Consider the following 17,169-nt stretch of genomic DNA (forward strand, 5'->3'; position numbering starts at 1 on the left):
ATATTTAATTTGACAGGTGGATTATGCTTATTGGCCCCACCGATTGTATGTTATATAATACGAGATTTTATTGTCCACTTGGGTTCCTGCCCATGCCATGTTATCACCATTCACGCCTGACCGCCCCCTATTTATGTCTAATGGGTTGTTAGACCATGGGTATGGTTGGGTTTGGGTTGGGGCATTTGTTGACACGTGAAATGGGAGCCCTCACCGTCTGGTTACGTGTCTGCAGGGTATGGCGGGGCATGGGTTGGGTGCACTGGTGCCAGAATATTAAAAAAAAATTACAAAAAATTTATAAAAAATCACACAACATTTATAAAAAAAAACCTACAACTTCATTAGAATTACATAATCCTAAAAATTACATAATTTCTAAAAATTACAAAATAACAAACCTAGAGCGTTAAATAAATTTCAAAAAGGTCGATCTTGTCGAACGCCTTTCGCTCCTTGCCTCAAAACTCTATGACGTGGCGGGTGAGCGAATGGAAGGCAGCCACCTAGCATGGCCATACCGCCCCACGTCCGGCTTCAAAGCCAAGCCCCAAGGGCTACGCACAACCCAAGCCCACCCAGAATGGTGGCTTAACCCAAGCCCCATATCCCATGCCCTTAGCCCCTTTGCCCATTTCCTTTTAATTGTTTCAGCCAATGAAATTAAAACACATTACATCCTTTTTTAAATATATTTTTATTCATTCGCTTTAAACATTATTTTAATTTAATTAGTTGTTGATAGGGGAACTAGTACACACTTTAGTGAAAATAATAAGTGAAAACAATCCTTGACAGTTGACAACAACTTTTGAAGTGAGTTATGGACCATTATCTGGGTTTTTTTCTTAGATTTATTGGATTACCTTCTGAATTTGCAAAATGAAAATATATATGATTGGGTGGTTCCACTGATGGTATGATGATACTCTAGTGGTGGACGACAGAAATCCAAATTTGCAAAGAAACATATTAAGAGCTCTAATGTGAGTAGGTTTAGGCAAGCATCAGTCACACACGTGGATTAGTTCAGAAGGTTCTGTTTGCTTACTTTGGTAATGTTTCTTCTTTCATAAATATGCCTTACTTAAGTATAAGGACATGGGGTATGGGGCTTGGGTTGGGGCGTGGGTTGGCTGAAAACGTCCAAGCCACCACCCCGGGGGCTTGGGTTGGGGCGTGGTCCCATTGGCGTGGGTTTGAAGCCGGGCGTGGGGCGGGCTAGTAGGGCTAGTAAGGTGACATGGCGGGCTCTCAATGGCCAAACCAAACTCATGCCCCCAACCCAAGCCCCACCATACCCCATGGGCGTGGGTTTGAGTGGTGGGGGGCTCCCATTCCACGTGTCAACAAATGCCCCAACCCAAGCCCCACCATACCCCATGGTCTAAGTTTGGTAGTTATTTAATTGCAGATAGGAAAATCAATGCCACAAAACCTCATTTAATTATTTTTGCAAATCATGCAAAGTAACTTCTCAAAATAACATCATTGAGGCATTGAGCAATCATTAAGCCATTGTTGACGAACATTTGCGATTTGCATGTTCTTTTTGCACGTTTGTCATTGCCCCATTTTGCCTGTTTAGTTGAAGCATCATTACTTGTCTATAACCGCCTGCACAAATAGCCGCTCTCTCGCCATTGTTGCCTGGAATATCCATCCATTATCAGTAGGTGGACTAACAAAGTTAAGATAATAATAGATCTTTGGGTCTAAATGAAGAACCTGTTTTTCCCAACTAGTAGAACATGTTATTAGAGTAAGCAGAATGCATTGCACGATTGATCCGATAATTAGTCCACTCCATAAGCCTTTCCCTTTAAGATCCACCACAAAACCCAAAACTAGAGCCATGGGTATTCCAACGAGATAATATGATCCGAGATTAATGTAAGCTCCAATATGTTGCCACCCGCTCCCTCTAGCAACTCCTGTTTAGAAAAGAAACATTAAAACGGCCATGAGCTTGTAACGTTTTGGATTCAATATATGCCTCAAGGTTTAAACGGCAAACCTGAAAGGATCACTTGAATTGTATCGGCAAATAGAGTGAAACAAAGAAGAAGGGTGATGTCTTTGACATAGTCTACCAATTCCTGCTCGCTACCAAATGCATATCCCAGAAACGAACGTGAGCATAAAAGAGTGGTGATGGCTATGATCACTTCCACTGCTCCAAGACCGGTTGCAGCCAATAGAGCCGTTTTTGCAGCCTGTGGATTTCCAGCTCCTAACTCGTTTGATATTCGTGTGCTGCAAAAGAGCATATCTTTAGTCAGGACACTGACTTGTTATCATTTGGGCAAAACATTAAATAGGTTAAGAGCATACCTTACAGCAGCCCCAAATGAGTAAGGTATGTAGTAATGTAGGACACCAACTGTTAGACTGTTGCAATAGATGACACCATGTATGTTAAGGTATTTTTTAAAGATCAATAGTTTATAAATTTACTCGAATAAGGATTACCATATTGAGAGCACTGAAGTCTCTAACTGAGGATTAGGCAAGAGCCCCGATAGCAAAACAACGATCTCATACGACCACCATTCAAGACTACACAATAAATCGAATATCCCACGTAAATAAGCAATTTATATGTGAAAAGTCTGCTTAAATTTTGGAAAAGGTTAGCTAAACGTGCCCCTAGTGAATAAAATAGAGAGATAATGTAGTTTATATAGTAAAGAGGGTACATTCACTAAAAATAATAGGGAGGGGGTACGTTTACTCGTTTAGCACAACCTTTTAAAAAGCATATGTGAATTTACCATAACATGATTGCTGACGGGATGGCGAAATGAAAGAACTCCCTGATGCTTTTTAAACCGTCTACTGAAAACGTGACACGTGTCTTTTCACACGCTTCAGAGTAGTACAAGTAAAATCCAAGAAACATCACATTCAAAGTGTAGGAGATTCCAATGGCTAATGCTGCTCCAGCTGTCCCGAACCCTAGCGGGAACACTAGAGCCCAACAGACAGGCACATGGATAACAAGAACCGCGACTGAGCTCCAAAGCATTGGAAAGATGAGACTTTGCGAGAGTAGGTATCGGATAAATAGTTGGAGTATGGAGTAAGGGAATAGGGTGGGAATGAGCCAAACTGAAAATTTACGTGCTTCGGCCGAGATTAAAGGATCTTGGCCTAGAAGGATTAAGAGTTTGTCGATGTAGACCCATAAAATGGAAATGGGGAAACAGACTAAAATGAGACTAATCATGGCACCATATGTATATGTACCGAGCCTATGGTATTGTCGTGCCCCGAAAGCTTGTCCGCATAACGTCTCTAATGCACTCGCCATTCCAAACTGTCATTGGAGTTATACACACAAACATCAATCCAACAAACTTATCAATTCGTTTATTTATTTATTTATTTTTTGAACGATAAGATTCTATAATTATAGAACAGAGCCATCATATGCTGTAAAACCCAAATAGTATAGAGCAAAGGAAAAACGGAAAATACAGGTACACCCTCAATTACATCAGTTAATTTCACTATATCTCGTATGTTAAAATCCACCCATCTCTCCCAAACTATATCAATTCATTTAATGCAAATCATTTGATCGAATCCAAATAGTAAAATATAAAAAAAACTCACTGTTTTAATCAAATAGTAACATCCAAATCCAAACCGAAAGTTTGATTAAGAACCCACTGATTTATTCAAATTTTGTATAATAATATTAAATAATAAAAACCCATGAATTTTGATTAAAAACCCGTTGTTTTAATCAAATTTTGTGTTATAATATTAAATAATAAAAGATCGAATCCAAATTGATCAAAAAAATAAACATAAAGATCGAATCCAAATTGGTAAAAAATTAAACGTCAAATCTCTAAAAGTACTCGAAATATTGATCTGGCATAAATGATAATCCTAAAAAGCATGACAATACTTAGGGGTGCTAAACGGGTCGTGTTCGCGGGTTAGCGGGTTCAACCCGACCCGAACCCGAAAATTTTACACAAACCCGAACCCGACCCGAACCCGAAAATCGTATCATACATAAGAACCCGAACACGACCCGAAGTTTCGTGGGTTGACCCGAACACGACCCGTTCAACCCGAATTTTTTTATTTTTTTTAGAAATTAATATATTAAAATTAAAATTTACTAAAAAAACACAAATGTATATAATAATATCATATTTAAATTATAAAATCTATGTTAATTTCTCTTTTTAATTTATAATCATTGCATAAAATACACACCTCCATTTAATTTATCACATAAAATATATTGTAAAAAAATATAATATAGTATAAATGTGTTAAACGGGTCAACCCGCCAACCCGACCAGGTTGACCCGAACCCGACCCGTTAACCTAAACGGGTTCGCGGGTTCAACCTGAAACTGACCCGAACCCGTTTAGACTAAACCTAAACCCGCGAATTTCGTGTTAGGTTCGTGTCGGGTTTTCGGGTCGTGTCAGAAATTCACGCCCCTAAGTCAATACTAATAATAATTCTTCAGTGAGCAAAACCTCATTTACACCCCTCTTTGTAAATAAAAAAAAAAAACATCTAATTTGTGGTCATGCATACAATTTTTTTATTTAAAGTCCTATTTATTAAAAGGTAATGATCTAACTTTTAAAAGATTATATTTTAAATTTTAAAAAAGAATCTTGATATTCTTTAATAAGATTATAAACTTAAAAGATCACATGAATAAAATTTAAAAAAAAAAAGAAAAATAAAAGATTAAAGTTGAATTATGTAATAATATGAAGGGAGAGGTATGATTAGTAAAAATAGTGTAAATAAGGTATGTTTAGCAACCCTTTTTATTTTGAAGAAAAACAATAAGATTTTTTTCGTAAAGGGTACTAAATTTAGCTAGCTAGAAATACCGTATCAACATGTTGGTAGATTAGTTGTTAAATACTTTTATGTGATTATAAGAACTACAAAGTTCAAATTCTATTATATGCAAAAAAAAAAAAAAAAAAAAAAAAAAAGTGGTTTATGATTGTAGAGTTGAAAGAAGTTCTGAGAGTATTCAATTTAGATATCAAAATATATAACTTTTTCCAAGATTTAGCTAGCTAGAAATACCGTATCAACATGTTGGTAGATTAGTTGTTAAATACTTTTATGTGATTATAAGAACTACAAAGTTCAAATTCTATTATATGCAAAAAAAAAAAAAAAAAAAGCGGTTTATGATTGTAGAGTTAAAAGAAGTTCTGAGAGTATTCAATTTAGATATCAAAATATATAACAACTTTTTCCTAGATTAGATGTTGACAACTTGACATATCAAGTTTAAATATTATAATTTAAAAATATTTGTAGTTTTTTTTTTCATTCAAAACCACTTCAACATTTGCCAATGAGCTAGTGGTGGAGTGGTAAGGGAGAGATCTTGTGTTCCAAGTGACCCAAGTTCAATTCCTGTCCCTGGCATTTAGTTTCTGCGGCACCTGGTGATGATGGGAGACTAGGCGGGTAGGCGGCGATCGCTAGTTCGATCCTTGAACTGAGCGGGTTTTACCTCACCGCACTGTCGTGCCGTCGGGCGAGTGTTCACGGGCTTCGGCCCTAGGTGAGGGTTTTCCCCGGTTCGGAAGGCGAGTGTATCCCGATGTGGTGAATTTCGTCAGTAGCCCATTTGGAGGATTCGTTGGCCGTTCAAAAAAAAAAACCACTTCAACATTTAAATCCCATCTGTAACAAACCGACCAGCACAACGAGTGACATTTTAACCCATGGTCTAACCGGTCAGTGCAATAAAATTGAAGATGACATTGGCAATGGCAACAATAAAGACTGATTATGAGAGGTCATTTAATACATTCTTATGGACATGATAAGAAAGTGGCGTGGTGCATTTTTGTCTCCAAACGCTGTATTCCTCTCTTTCTAATATTTTAATCATTTTTTTTTTCGTTTTATCTGACTTAAAAAATAGATATCTTACATGGTTTTGTTTTAAACAACGTGAAAAATATTCTTAGAAATAAATAATTTGAACTTAAAAGTTGGATCTCGTGATCCATTAATATTATTCCTAAAGTTAATTATTCAAATTTGTATAATCGTTCACAAGATTAAAGTTTCTCTAGAGGTTATGATATTGTATCGTTTTCATTTTTATGGTTTTCTAGTGGTATGAAAATCTGTAAGTTATGTAGGACTGACTGGGCTAAAACCCTAGTTTTGTCACGTAATTTCTTGTTCTCTTTTTTTTTTCTGTTCTTTTAAGAGCTTATTAACCGGATATTTTTTATAAAATTGCCCCCCCCCCCCCCCCCCAAAAAAAAATGATTTGTAGAATGTTTAATGTGATGTTTCAAAAAATAGATTCTTGATAAGTGAACTCACAACTCTAATGGTTTATCAGTTCAATTTTATCAGAAAAGGTGATGTAGCATCGTTAGTGTTTCACCGGTTTTTTCTTGCTTGTAAAAAAACATACTGGACCATCAACTCGTAACCCATCAGGCAAAGTCGAATATATTCGACTCTTAGCCCGATTGTGTTAAACATTTGCATGAGTAAATTAATAACATAGAAAAATGGAAAAACTAAGAAGAGAAAGTGAGAGAGATTACATACAAGGAGACTGAAGCCCGTAACATTAGTGAGGGAAGTAGCCACTGCGGTGCCCGCAAGTTCCAGCTGACCAAGGTGACCAACCATTGACATAGACGCTACTCGCAATAGGTTTTGTGACACCGTCACCACCACCATTGGCAACGCTATGTAACAACTTTTCTTCACTTCCTCCGCCAACACAACACCCCATCTTCGTGGCTGCTCCGCAGTCGACAACAACCCCTCCTCCATGATCACAATATGTCAATTTTCGTTTCCTTTTGGTGTAGCTAGCTAGCAAGTTGAAACATTTATAGACCAGGATTAGAAGTTGGTGGCCCATTGGATGCTCTTAAATAAGTTATTGCACCTTGCTCCATTATAATATATTATCAAAATTACATTAAATTATTGCATCTTGCTTCATAATTATGATGCCAAATGGCCTCCGGTATCTAAATTAGCCTAAAATGTACTTGATTTTTTCTTTTTTTTTTTTAACAGCAAACATTTTCTCATTCATCTCACCAAACTTTTTATAATACCACCCTAGGGTGTCGTCTTGTTTTCCACGTGTAACACATAAACACCACATCAGCTTTTTTTTTTTCCAATTTTCTTAGGTTGCGTAGTGTCATTCCAGATTTCCCTAAAGTCAAATTATTTTAATTTTATTTAAACTTTAAAACAATTTATATATTTAACTGTTTAAAATATAAATTAAAATAAAAGACATATAATCAAAAAATATATTTATTTTTAATTTTTTAAATATAAATTAAAATAAAATTCATACACACACATTCTTCTTCTTCAACATGTAAAAACAAAAAAACACCCACACATATAAAACACACACACGCATGAAATACATACAATCAAACAAGACTCTCAAACACATTATAAAAAAGTAATATCTCTCTCACATGTTGGGTATGTTATATAATATATATTGTTTAGGTCTATAAAGTATAAGACTAATCAAGTTTATTTGAAAGCTAATGATATGCGTACACACAACCTGGAAAACAAAAAAAAATAATAATAACTCTCCCGTTCACCGAGAATCAGTGAGGAATCTCCACTCAATGGGATCATTTTTGTCACCGGGTCCGGGAGACGGTGTTCCTATACGAGGCCAGGTTCACTGGGCCTTCCCTGACCCTGTTGGGGAATTTCAGTTTGCCGGATGATCAGAGAGGCGTGTAATCACTCTCAGATCAAATTATTTCGGTGGTTCACCCGAAAAATTCAATCGGATACAACTCTCATTTTATGAGAAATTGAACCAGTGTATGTGTTTGCGTGAATTGTATGAACCAGAGGATTGTGACCAAAAAACTCAATACGGATTTTTGGGATTTTCGCAGGCAACTGCCAGAGGCAGTTACTTTCGAATTTTCAATTAAATTGCATTAAAAACTGCCATGATTTTTTTGTTTGAAAATTTATGACGAATTTTCGTAAATTTCATTTTCTAAGGCATTTTTCATAGAGCAATTTAATTAAAATAAAATTTCTCTTTCTAAGGCTCTGCCCCTTGGACCTTGGACCCCGCCAGGGGCTGCCGCCCCTTGGACCCTGCTCCCAGGGGCGCTGCCCCCTTGGAACCCCCGTAGAGTACGGGCTCCGCCCGTACACCTTGAATAATAATAACTCAAACAAGCGTGCACTCCCGCACCTCCTAACTTGCTTGATGTGTATTATTATTCACTTTGATCACCAAGTCAATCCCCGATTACACTAAAATATCTAACATTCCTCCCCCATTTTAGCGTAATCCTTGATTAACTTAAACAAATTCACAACAAATCAAACTTATGCATAAATGAAATATCGCGACGATTGAATTTCACATTAGTATATTACACATTCCAAATATTCGAATATAGGGATGTCGCTAAGGATTGAACCCTTTCTATTCAGTGAATACATGAAGATAATATACACACAAGTTTACATACTCTAATGTTCTTTCCTGACACTATTTTACTAGCCTATGTCCCATCCTTCAATGAACATATCAAAGCCAAGTCCTAGCTTCTTGAAGCGGCTAAACTTCATGCTCATATTGATAGCTCTTTATTCTTGCACCTGCATATGCAATTTTTCAAAGAACTATTAAGAAGAAAATCTTCAACCTCCTTTAACTTGCAGGTCTGAACACATACCTTGGGATGATGCTACTAATGTGTTCCAATTTCTAGATGTTAAGCTTTCCACATTGAATTCAGCACCTAACGTCATATTAGGTGGGAATTGGGTATCTTAACACGAGAAATCTCAGGTGGACTTTAATCCCATCCCTACAGCCGCCTTGTGCACAAGATCTCTACATAACTCTTTGGTTAAGTGGTCAGCTAAATTCTGTTGAGTTCTCACAAGCTCCACCGATATCACCCCTTGCGTGATGAGCTCACGAATCATGCTGTGTCTAACACCTAAGTGTCTAGACTTCCCATTATACACTTGGCTATATGTCTTAGCTAAGGTAGCAGCACTATCACATCTAATAGATATTGGTGATATAGGTTTAGGCCACAATGGAATCTCATAAATTAAGTTTCTTAGCCACTCAGCTTCTTTGCCAGTTGCGGCTAATGCTACAAACTTAGACTCCATTGTTGAATTAGTTATGCAAGTCTGTTTCTTAGATGCCCAAGATATGGCACCTCCTCCAAGCAGAAAAGTCCATCCACTCGTGGAAGAATGATCTTCCTTGTTTTTAATCCAGCTTGCATCCGAATAACCTTCTAAAACCGAAGGAAATCCAGTATACGTTAAACCATATTTCATGGTTCTTTTCAAGTACCTAAATACTCGATTCATTGCTTGCCAATGACTTGCACCTGGATTGCTAGTATACCTACTAAGCTTTCCAACAGCATAAGCTATATCCGGTCTAGTGCTAATCATGGCGTACATGAGAGATCCAATGGCCCTTGAATATTCAAGTTGGCTTACAGCTACACATTCATTAGGTGAAAGCTTAAAAGCAGGATCCATTGGAGTGCTAACCGGAGAACTATCATGAAAATTAAACTTTTTCAATATCTTCTCAATATAATGAGATTGAGAGATAGATATGCCATTATTCTCCCGTTAGATCCTTATACCAAGGATCATTTCAGCCTCCCCCAAGTCTTTCATATCAAAAACAAGATGACAAAAATTTCTTTGTTTTATCAACTTGATCCTGGTTAGTACCGAAGATCAACATGTTATCTACATATAGACAAATTATGACTCCTTTCCTAGAATCATCAAATTTGCTATATACACACTTGTCTGTTTGGTTTAATATAAAACCATTAGACAAAACCACTTCATCAAACTTTTGATGCCACTGTTTTGGTGCTTGCTTTAAGCCATATAATGACTTAACTAGCTTACACACCTTATGCTCATTACCAGGCATAACAAAACCCTCTGGTTGTTTCATATATATATCCTCATCCAAATCACCATTCAGGAAAGCGCTTTTCACATCCATTTGGTGAATCACAAGATTGTGTATTGCAGCCAAGGCAACTAACAATCTAATAGTGGATATTCTTGCTACAGGAGCATATGTATCAAAGTAGTCAATTCCTTCCTTTTGTCTAAAGCCTTGGATAACCAATCGGGCTTTAAACTTTTCAATTGAACCATCTACTTTCATCTTCTTCTTGAAGATCCATTTACAACCAAGTGGTTTACACCCAGGGGGTAGATCAGATAGTTTCCAAGTATTATTCTGCATAATAGAGTCCATCTCATCATTTATAGCTTCTTTCCAGAAAGCTACATCCCGAGATGCCATGGCTTCACTATAGGTTTTAGGATCTTCCTCAATATTGAAGCAATATTGATATTGAATTTTAATTTCATCTCTAGATCCTTCAACCAAATATAGCTGAAAATCATCACCAAATGATTTAGCTTTTCTTGCTCTACCACTCCTCCTAGGTTCCGGAGGAGTATCAATCACTTAATCAGCCACGTGAGAGTTACTAGAGCTTGGAACCATGTCTCTAGGCCTAGGTATTGAAGAGAATTTATTTTCATCATACTCTGCAGTTCTTGCCTCAATAACCGTATGCACTGACACGTAGTCATTTGGTTCTATAACATAGAACCTATGAGCAAATGAATGCTCCGCATACCCAATGAGAATGCAGTCTATACCTCTTTCCCCCATGTTCCTTATTTTAGGATCAGTGAGCCTCACCACGGCTCTACAACCCCAAACTCTCAGCTTATGCAGCTCAGGTGGTTTTTTATACCAAAGCTCAAAAGGGGTGGTCTTGTTCCTTTTATTTGGAACCCTACTTAGCAAATAGCAGGCTGTCAACATAGCCTCACTCCAAAAGCCCTCACTTAGGCCCGAATAGGACGACATGGTATTAACCATTTCCTTTAAAGTCCTATTTTTTCCTTTCCGCCACACCATTTTGTTCCGGTGTGTAAGGAGCTGTGGTATGGTGTAATATTCCAGTAGATTGGAAATATACCGGATCAAAATACTCACCACCTCTGTCCGTATGTAGGGTTTTGATCAACCCACTGTGATGAAGCTCTACTTCTTGTTTATAAATCTTAAACTTTTCAAGAGCTTCATCCTTAGCATGCAACAAATAAACGTAACAAAATCTAGTAGCATCATCTATAAATGTTACTACATATTTTTTATTACCTAGAGATGGTGTAGCATGAAAATCACATAGATCACTATGTATCAAATCTAACACTTTAGTTTCCCTATGAACATGTTGCATGAAAGGCTTTTTGGTTATCTTATTCAACTTGCAAACATGGAATTTATCATTGTTTATATTAATAGGCGGAATTAAGTTCATTTTAGACATTTCTTTAACTCTTTTATAATGTACATGTCCTAGTCTAGCGTGCCATAATTCCGATTCGGTCAAGTTGTTTCTACTACTAGTTGAAGCTATGCAATTTGCATTACTAGTTGAAGCAACACAAACAGATTCATTCATAAACGAGACATCAACATTCAACATAAACATACCATTACATAGATAACCGAAACCAACAAAGGTACCATGTCTTGACAAGATATACTTGTCACTTTCCAATACTTGTTTGTACCCACAATTATTCAACACAATCCACTTAATAGATTCTTTCGAATTCCGGGCACATATTGTTCAAAAGTAAACATTTTCTAGAAGTAAAAACAAGATTCACAGTTCCTATTCCCTTGATTGGTTCAGTTGCAACGTTCCCCATCTTGATGATAGATCCGTCTTCGATTGGTTGAAAGTCTTGAAACTAACGAAGATCCTTGCATACATGACTTGTTGCACCTGAATCAACCCACCAAGCAATGTCATCATCCTGCACATAAAATGCCTCAGAAATTAGTGACACATAATTCTTAACTGAATTATTAAATTGTATTAAATTCTGACCTTGCTTGCCCGGGTCCTTGGACCCGCCAGAACTAGCCTCATTCTTGTTCTTTGAACCGGACTTATTGTTATTCTTCATCATTTTATGGTCCCTCTTAAAGTGACCAACCTTACCACTTTTCCAGCAAGGGTAATTCGACTTTTTGTTTAAACCCGAATTGTTGTTTCCTTGAAACTTGCGTTTCCCTTTGAACTTACTGTTTCCTTTGGATTATTCACCCGTTTCAACCATGTTCACAGAACTTGATCCAGCCCGTTTCTTATCATCATTGACCAACACATTTTTCTGTGCTCTCAAGCCTTCTTCAATTCTGAAGTGGCCTCCAAGTTCAACCAAAGTTAACTCTCCTTTCTGATGTTTCAGATTATGTTTAACATCTCTCCAGGAAGGAGGTAACTTGTCAATGATACTCGAAACAGAGATGGATTCATCCATCTTCATATCATGTTGGGCAAACTGCCCCAGAATTCATAACAATTCATGATATTGTTCCATCACAGGCCTTTCATCAACCATTCTGTAATTATTGAAATTACTGACAAGAAACTTCTTACTAGAAGAATCTTCTGCCATGTATTTGGCTTCCAACGTGTCCCACATTAACTTTGTAGTTTCAACATTTTGATAAACATCAAATAAGGGATCAGACATACCATTCAGAATGTGGCCAAGACATATATAGTTGTCGTTCTTCCACTTCGACCTCTTCCTGATTTGCTCCAGATTGCCCTCCTCCTGTATCTCCAGGATTGGAGTAGTCAACACGTACACAACCTTCAACGAAGTCAGAAGAAAATGCATCTTCTTCTGCCATCTTCGGAAGTCCACCCCTTCGAACTTCTCCAGTTTGTCAACCTTGTTTGTCATATCCTTCATCGATCCGCTTGCCATCTTCACAGAAACTAATTTGATCTTTGTTGGGGAATTTCAGTTTGCCGGATGATCAGAGAGGCGTGTAATCACTCTCAGATCAAATTATTTCGGTGGTTCACCCGAAAAATTCAATCGGATACAACTCTGATTTTATGAGAAATTGAACCAGTGTATGTGTTTGCGTGAATTGTATGAACCAGAGGATTGTGACCAAAAAACTCAATACGGATTTTTGGGATTTTCGCAGGTAACTGCCAGAGGCAGGTAACTGCCAGAGGCAGTTATTTTCGAATTTTCAATTAAATTGCATTAAAAACTGCCATGATTTTTTGTCTAAAAATTTATGACGAATTTTCATAAATTTCATTTTCTAAGGCATTTTCCGTAAAGCAATTTAGTTAAAATAAAATTTTATTTTCTAAGGCTCTGCCCCTTGGACCCCGCCAGGGGCTGCAGCCCCTTGGACCCTGCTCCCAGGGGCGTTGCCCCCGGACCCCCGCCAAGTGGGCGCTGCCCCCTTGGAAGCCCCGTACACCTCGAATAATAATAACTCAAACAAGCATGCACTCCCGCACCTCCTAACTTGCTTGATGTGTATTATTATTCGCTTTGATCATCAAGTCAATCTCCGATTACACTAAAATATCTAACAGACCCCACACCGTTACTAGTGAGGGTGAAATTGTTTTTATCAGAGCCCGCCCTGAAGGAGGGCGGGGAGGACAACCGAACAGGGCCTGTGATTTCGTAGGGCACATAATTTTTAAAACAAATCCGATATTATATATGTAAAAAAAAAAATTAATAGGGTATAACCAAAAAAATATTAATATTTGCCTACTTAAAAAAATAATATTGTTTAAACTATTTAGCCCATTAGGTTAGTGAGCCCAATACCCAATTATTTTCTAAAAACTAATAAAAAAGGAATTCTCAATTCTGCAAGCCTTCGACGCACAGGAATCATGACAATCGAGATCAGACTGCAGGCCTTCGATCATCATTCTGCAATTTTTAGGTGTTGTTCGATCAGACATCAGAGAGACAACCAGCAGCAGGCCTTCGATTTAAATTCACTAGAGGTAAAAAAAAACTAAAAATCAATTGTCGAATTCAGTTTACTTATGATTTAGGATTGATTTACGATTTCAGTTATTATGTCGAATTCAGTTAACTTATGTCGAAATCACTTAACTTATGATTTAGGATTGATTTTCGATTTCAGTTATTATCTCGAATTCATTTATTCAGTTAACTTTTGTCGATTTCAGTTAAGTTATGTCGATTTCAGTTAAGTTATGTCGAATTCAATTCATTTATCTTGTCAAACATTATTTAGGCATTAACTTAATTTGATACAAACTTTGTCGATTAATGATTATTTAGGCGTTAATGGCTCCTAAACAAGTATCCGGATGGCAAAAACGTCAAAAGAGGAAACGACAAGATGAATTGGTGAAGTCACAAATTTTTACGGTATGCCATTCATTTGAATACTATATTTTGTCAGGGTCGGCCCTGAGAATTTTGTATTTTGTTAATTGCAGTGTTTATCGAATGCTATATTTTTGTCAATGGTTCAAATTTGTATGAAAAACTAGTTTAAATTTTTTATTTAGTTAAGACCTAAGGGTACGTTTTTTCGAGCTCGAACAAGGTACATGAATTCTCAGGGCCGGCCCTGGTTTTTATCAAAAACTATATTTATACTTATGATATATCAGTTTCTATATATATTTTACTCTTTTGATTATATCTTTCCCCGATGTATGCAAGTTTAAATGATAAATTCATGAGTGAGTTGTATCTATCCAAAGCAATTCCCGGTGTATGTGTGTAAGTTTATATGATGAATTCAATTTGTGTCTATCCAAAGCAATTTAGAAAAAAATGCAAGTCCTCGTCTCGATACCTAAATTACCCTACGTATACAAAAAACATTTGGGGGAATAGTGCAAAACACATAGCTGTGTGTCATTTTCCTATTGGACCATATTTAAAATTATGCTTTCGTCCTTCGTTTAAAATTACGTTTTTGCCCCCAGCTCAAAATAAAATTATAACTTTGCCCTTAGCTCAAAATTACGCTTTTGCCCTCGGGTCAAAAACTCTTTCTTTATTTTGTTCCCAGTTTAAAATTACGGTTTCGCCCTCCGTTTAAAATTATGTTTTTGCCCCCAGCTTAAAATAAAATGTTGTTTTTTCCTCTAGCTCAAAATTACAATTCTGCCCTCAGCTCAAAATTATGTTTTTGTCCACAGTTCAAAATAAAATTATGTTTTTCCCCTAGCCCAAAATTATGATTTTGCTCTCAGTTTAAAATTATGATTTCGCCTCCAGTTTAAAATATAATTACGATTTTGCCCTCTGTACAGACATACATGTTATGAGAGAGAAATATTTGGCTTATTGCCCCGCAACGCGGGCGGGGCAAAAACTAGTTTTCAATACATACATTGAAGGGCGGTAATAGTGCTTTTCAGTTGTTGGCTGAAATGGGCGGCTAGGGTAATACGGCTAGGCAGCTGTCTGACATTCCCATATTGGCCCAACAAATTTACAATTTTATCCTGCTTTAAAATTACGATTTTGCCATCAGTTCAAAATTATGGTTTTACCCTCACTTAAAATTAAATTTACGCTTTTGCTCAAAGCTAAATATGTCAATTTTGCCCTCGGTTTAAAATTACGATTTTACCCCGTTTAAATTTACAATTTTTCCATTAGTTTTTTTCCTTAAAATTACGATTTTGTCATCCATTCAAAATTATGTTCTTACCCTCACTTAAAAATACATTTACGCTTTTGCTCTCAGCTAAAAATTTCAATTTTGCCATCGGTTCAAAATTACGATTTAACCTCGTTTAAATTTACAGTTTTGCCATTAGTTTTATTTTTTCACAGCCAAGTTACGATTTTGTCCTCAACTTAAATTTACATTTTCTCCATCGTTTGTTTGTTTTCCTGGTTAAATTACAATTTTGCCCCCAGTATAAAAATACAGTCATGTCGGGAGCTACCTGACACTCCCACATTGGTCCATTTAATTTACGATTTTATCCCTGAATTAAAATTATGATTTCACCCTCAGTTCATAAGAAGATTTTTCCCATTGTTTAAGTTTTTTTAGCAAAACTATAAAAGTTTTTTGTTTTAATTGGTTGACTCGTTTTATTTTATTTTTTTTCGTATCAAGGAGCTGCCTAACACTCGCTCATTAATCCTGAAAAATTACAGTTTTGCCCTGAGCCCAAAATTACGTTCTTATCATCGTTTTAGTTTTTTTCCTAACAAAATTATAGTAGTGTTTTTTAATTAATTGAGAATTATTCGACCATCGTCTCGCAACACGGGCGAGCATCAACTAGTTATGTGAAAAACTAAAGTATTGGATGTTCACTATTCATTCCTTGATCCTATTTTTTAACTAGCTTTTATTTAACTGCAAAACTAGCTTATACACCATTTATTTAAATACCTTTTGTTGAGATTTGAACTTAAGATCTTTTCTTTAAGGGGCATATGCCTCTACCAAGTAAGCTACCTCACATTTAACTATTTTTTAAGTAGCTGTGATGGAAAGATGATTTATTTAATTTAATTTATTATGAATAGATATTGCGAATTGGATATGAAAGATTTTTAAATAGTAAATAAATTTTAGGAATAAATGTGTATTTTAATTAATTTACGTACGTGCATTTCATTTGTGAATGCTCTTTTGTGAATTTCTGAAAGTATGTTTTCAGATGATTCTTTTATTGTGTCAAAATGCACGAAATATGTATACGTGTTTTTTTTATTAACTGGTTCCAAAAGCTAATGTTTAGAAAATATATTGTTTTGACCAATGTTAATTCTGGTAAAACATGACTGAACATGTTTATTTTAATGTTTTTTCATTAAAAATATGTTTGCTTTAACGTCAATAATCTTAATTAAAACTATTGTAGTTTTAAATCTTTTTTCCTATCAAAGTTTTTTTACTTGTAAACAATACCAAGTTATTTTTTTGATAAAACATATAGTAAAAGATATAAGAAAACGTTATATTTAATTTTATACTAAACTTAACAGAAAGGTAAATTATAATTATTTTTTTTTTTGAGAAAATAAAAAATAACCTTTGTGAGTTGGTTACAAATCTCGAAAAAAAATATATGTTATAGTTGCAATGTATTGTTTTCATGCTATAAGGTATGGTGATGATCCTTCAAGGGAGGATGATCCGTCACGTAGGCGTCACGTCATAGTCCTCCCAAGGATGCTCCATCCCCTAAAAGTAGAGGGTATGAGAGGATGGTCCTAGTCAT

At 36.1% G+C, this 17,169-nt stretch overlaps 2 protein-coding genes across 3 annotated transcripts; both read right to left on the reverse strand.

Annotated features, from left to right (window-relative positions):
* Nucleotides 1-1,466: 1,466 nt before the first annotated feature.
* On the reverse strand, nt 1,467-6,898 carry LOC110878977 (protein DETOXIFICATION 3). 2 transcript variants are annotated; one of them, XM_022127380.2, is made up of 7 exons: nt 6,587-6,898; nt 2,775-3,319; nt 2,473-2,559; nt 2,335-2,391; nt 2,018-2,256; nt 1,729-1,934; nt 1,467-1,650 (listed from the first exon to the last, which is right to left on the reverse strand). In XM_022127380.2, exons 1-7 carry the CDS (start codon nt 6,815-6,817, stop codon nt 1,600-1,602), a joined length of 1,416 nt encoding a protein of 471 aa, XP_021983072.1. In that variant the 5' UTR covers nt 6,818-6,898; the 3' UTR covers nt 1,467-1,599. The 2 variants fall into 2 exon arrangements, with proteins under 2 accessions (XP_021983072.1, XP_035833540.1); XM_035977647.1 differs by lacking the exon at nt 6,587-6,898 and adding an exon at nt 5,452-5,502.
* Nucleotides 6,899-12,193: 5,295 nt separating this feature from the next.
* LOC110876500 lies at nt 12,194-12,874 on the reverse strand. The gene is made up of 2 exons (XM_022124671.1): nt 12,524-12,874; nt 12,194-12,439 (listed from the first exon to the last, which is right to left on the reverse strand). Exons 1-2 carry the CDS (start codon nt 12,872-12,874, stop codon nt 12,194-12,196), a joined length of 597 nt encoding a protein of 198 aa, XP_021980363.1.
* Nucleotides 12,875-17,169: the final 4,295 nt, after the last annotated feature.

Source organism: Helianthus annuus, chromosome 9 (assembly GCF_002127325.2).
Source record: "Helianthus annuus cultivar XRQ/B chromosome 9, HanXRQr2.0-SUNRISE, whole genome shotgun sequence".
In the NCBI taxonomy this organism is placed as follows: Eukaryota; Viridiplantae; Streptophyta; class Magnoliopsida; order Asterales; family Asteraceae; genus Helianthus; species Helianthus annuus.

What these genes read in the sequence shown, in the direction of transcription:
- LOC110878977 (XM_022127380.2), bottom strand. Translation starts at nt 6,817, where the DNA reads ATGGAGGAGGGGTTGTTGTCGACTGCGGAGCAGCCACGAAGATGGGGT. An exon ending in TTACGGGCTTCAGTCTCCTT is followed by an intron (nt 3,320 to 6,586) that starts GTATGTAATCTC and finishes CTCCAATGACAG; the next exon opens with TTTGGAATGGCGAGTGCATT. An exon ending in CCGTCAGCAATCATGTTATG is followed by an intron (nt 2,560 to 2,774) that starts GTAAATTCACAT and finishes TTTATTGTGTAG; the next exon opens with TCTTGAATGGTGGTCGTATG.
- LOC110876500 (XM_022124671.1), bottom strand. Translation starts at nt 12,874, where the DNA reads ATGGCAAGCGGATCGATGAAGGATATGACAAACAAGGTTGACAAACTG. An exon ending in CTTCTAGTAAGAAGTTTCTT is followed by an intron (nt 12,440 to 12,523) that starts GTCAGTAATTTC and finishes ATTCTGGGGCAG; the next exon opens with TTTGCCCAACATGATATGAA.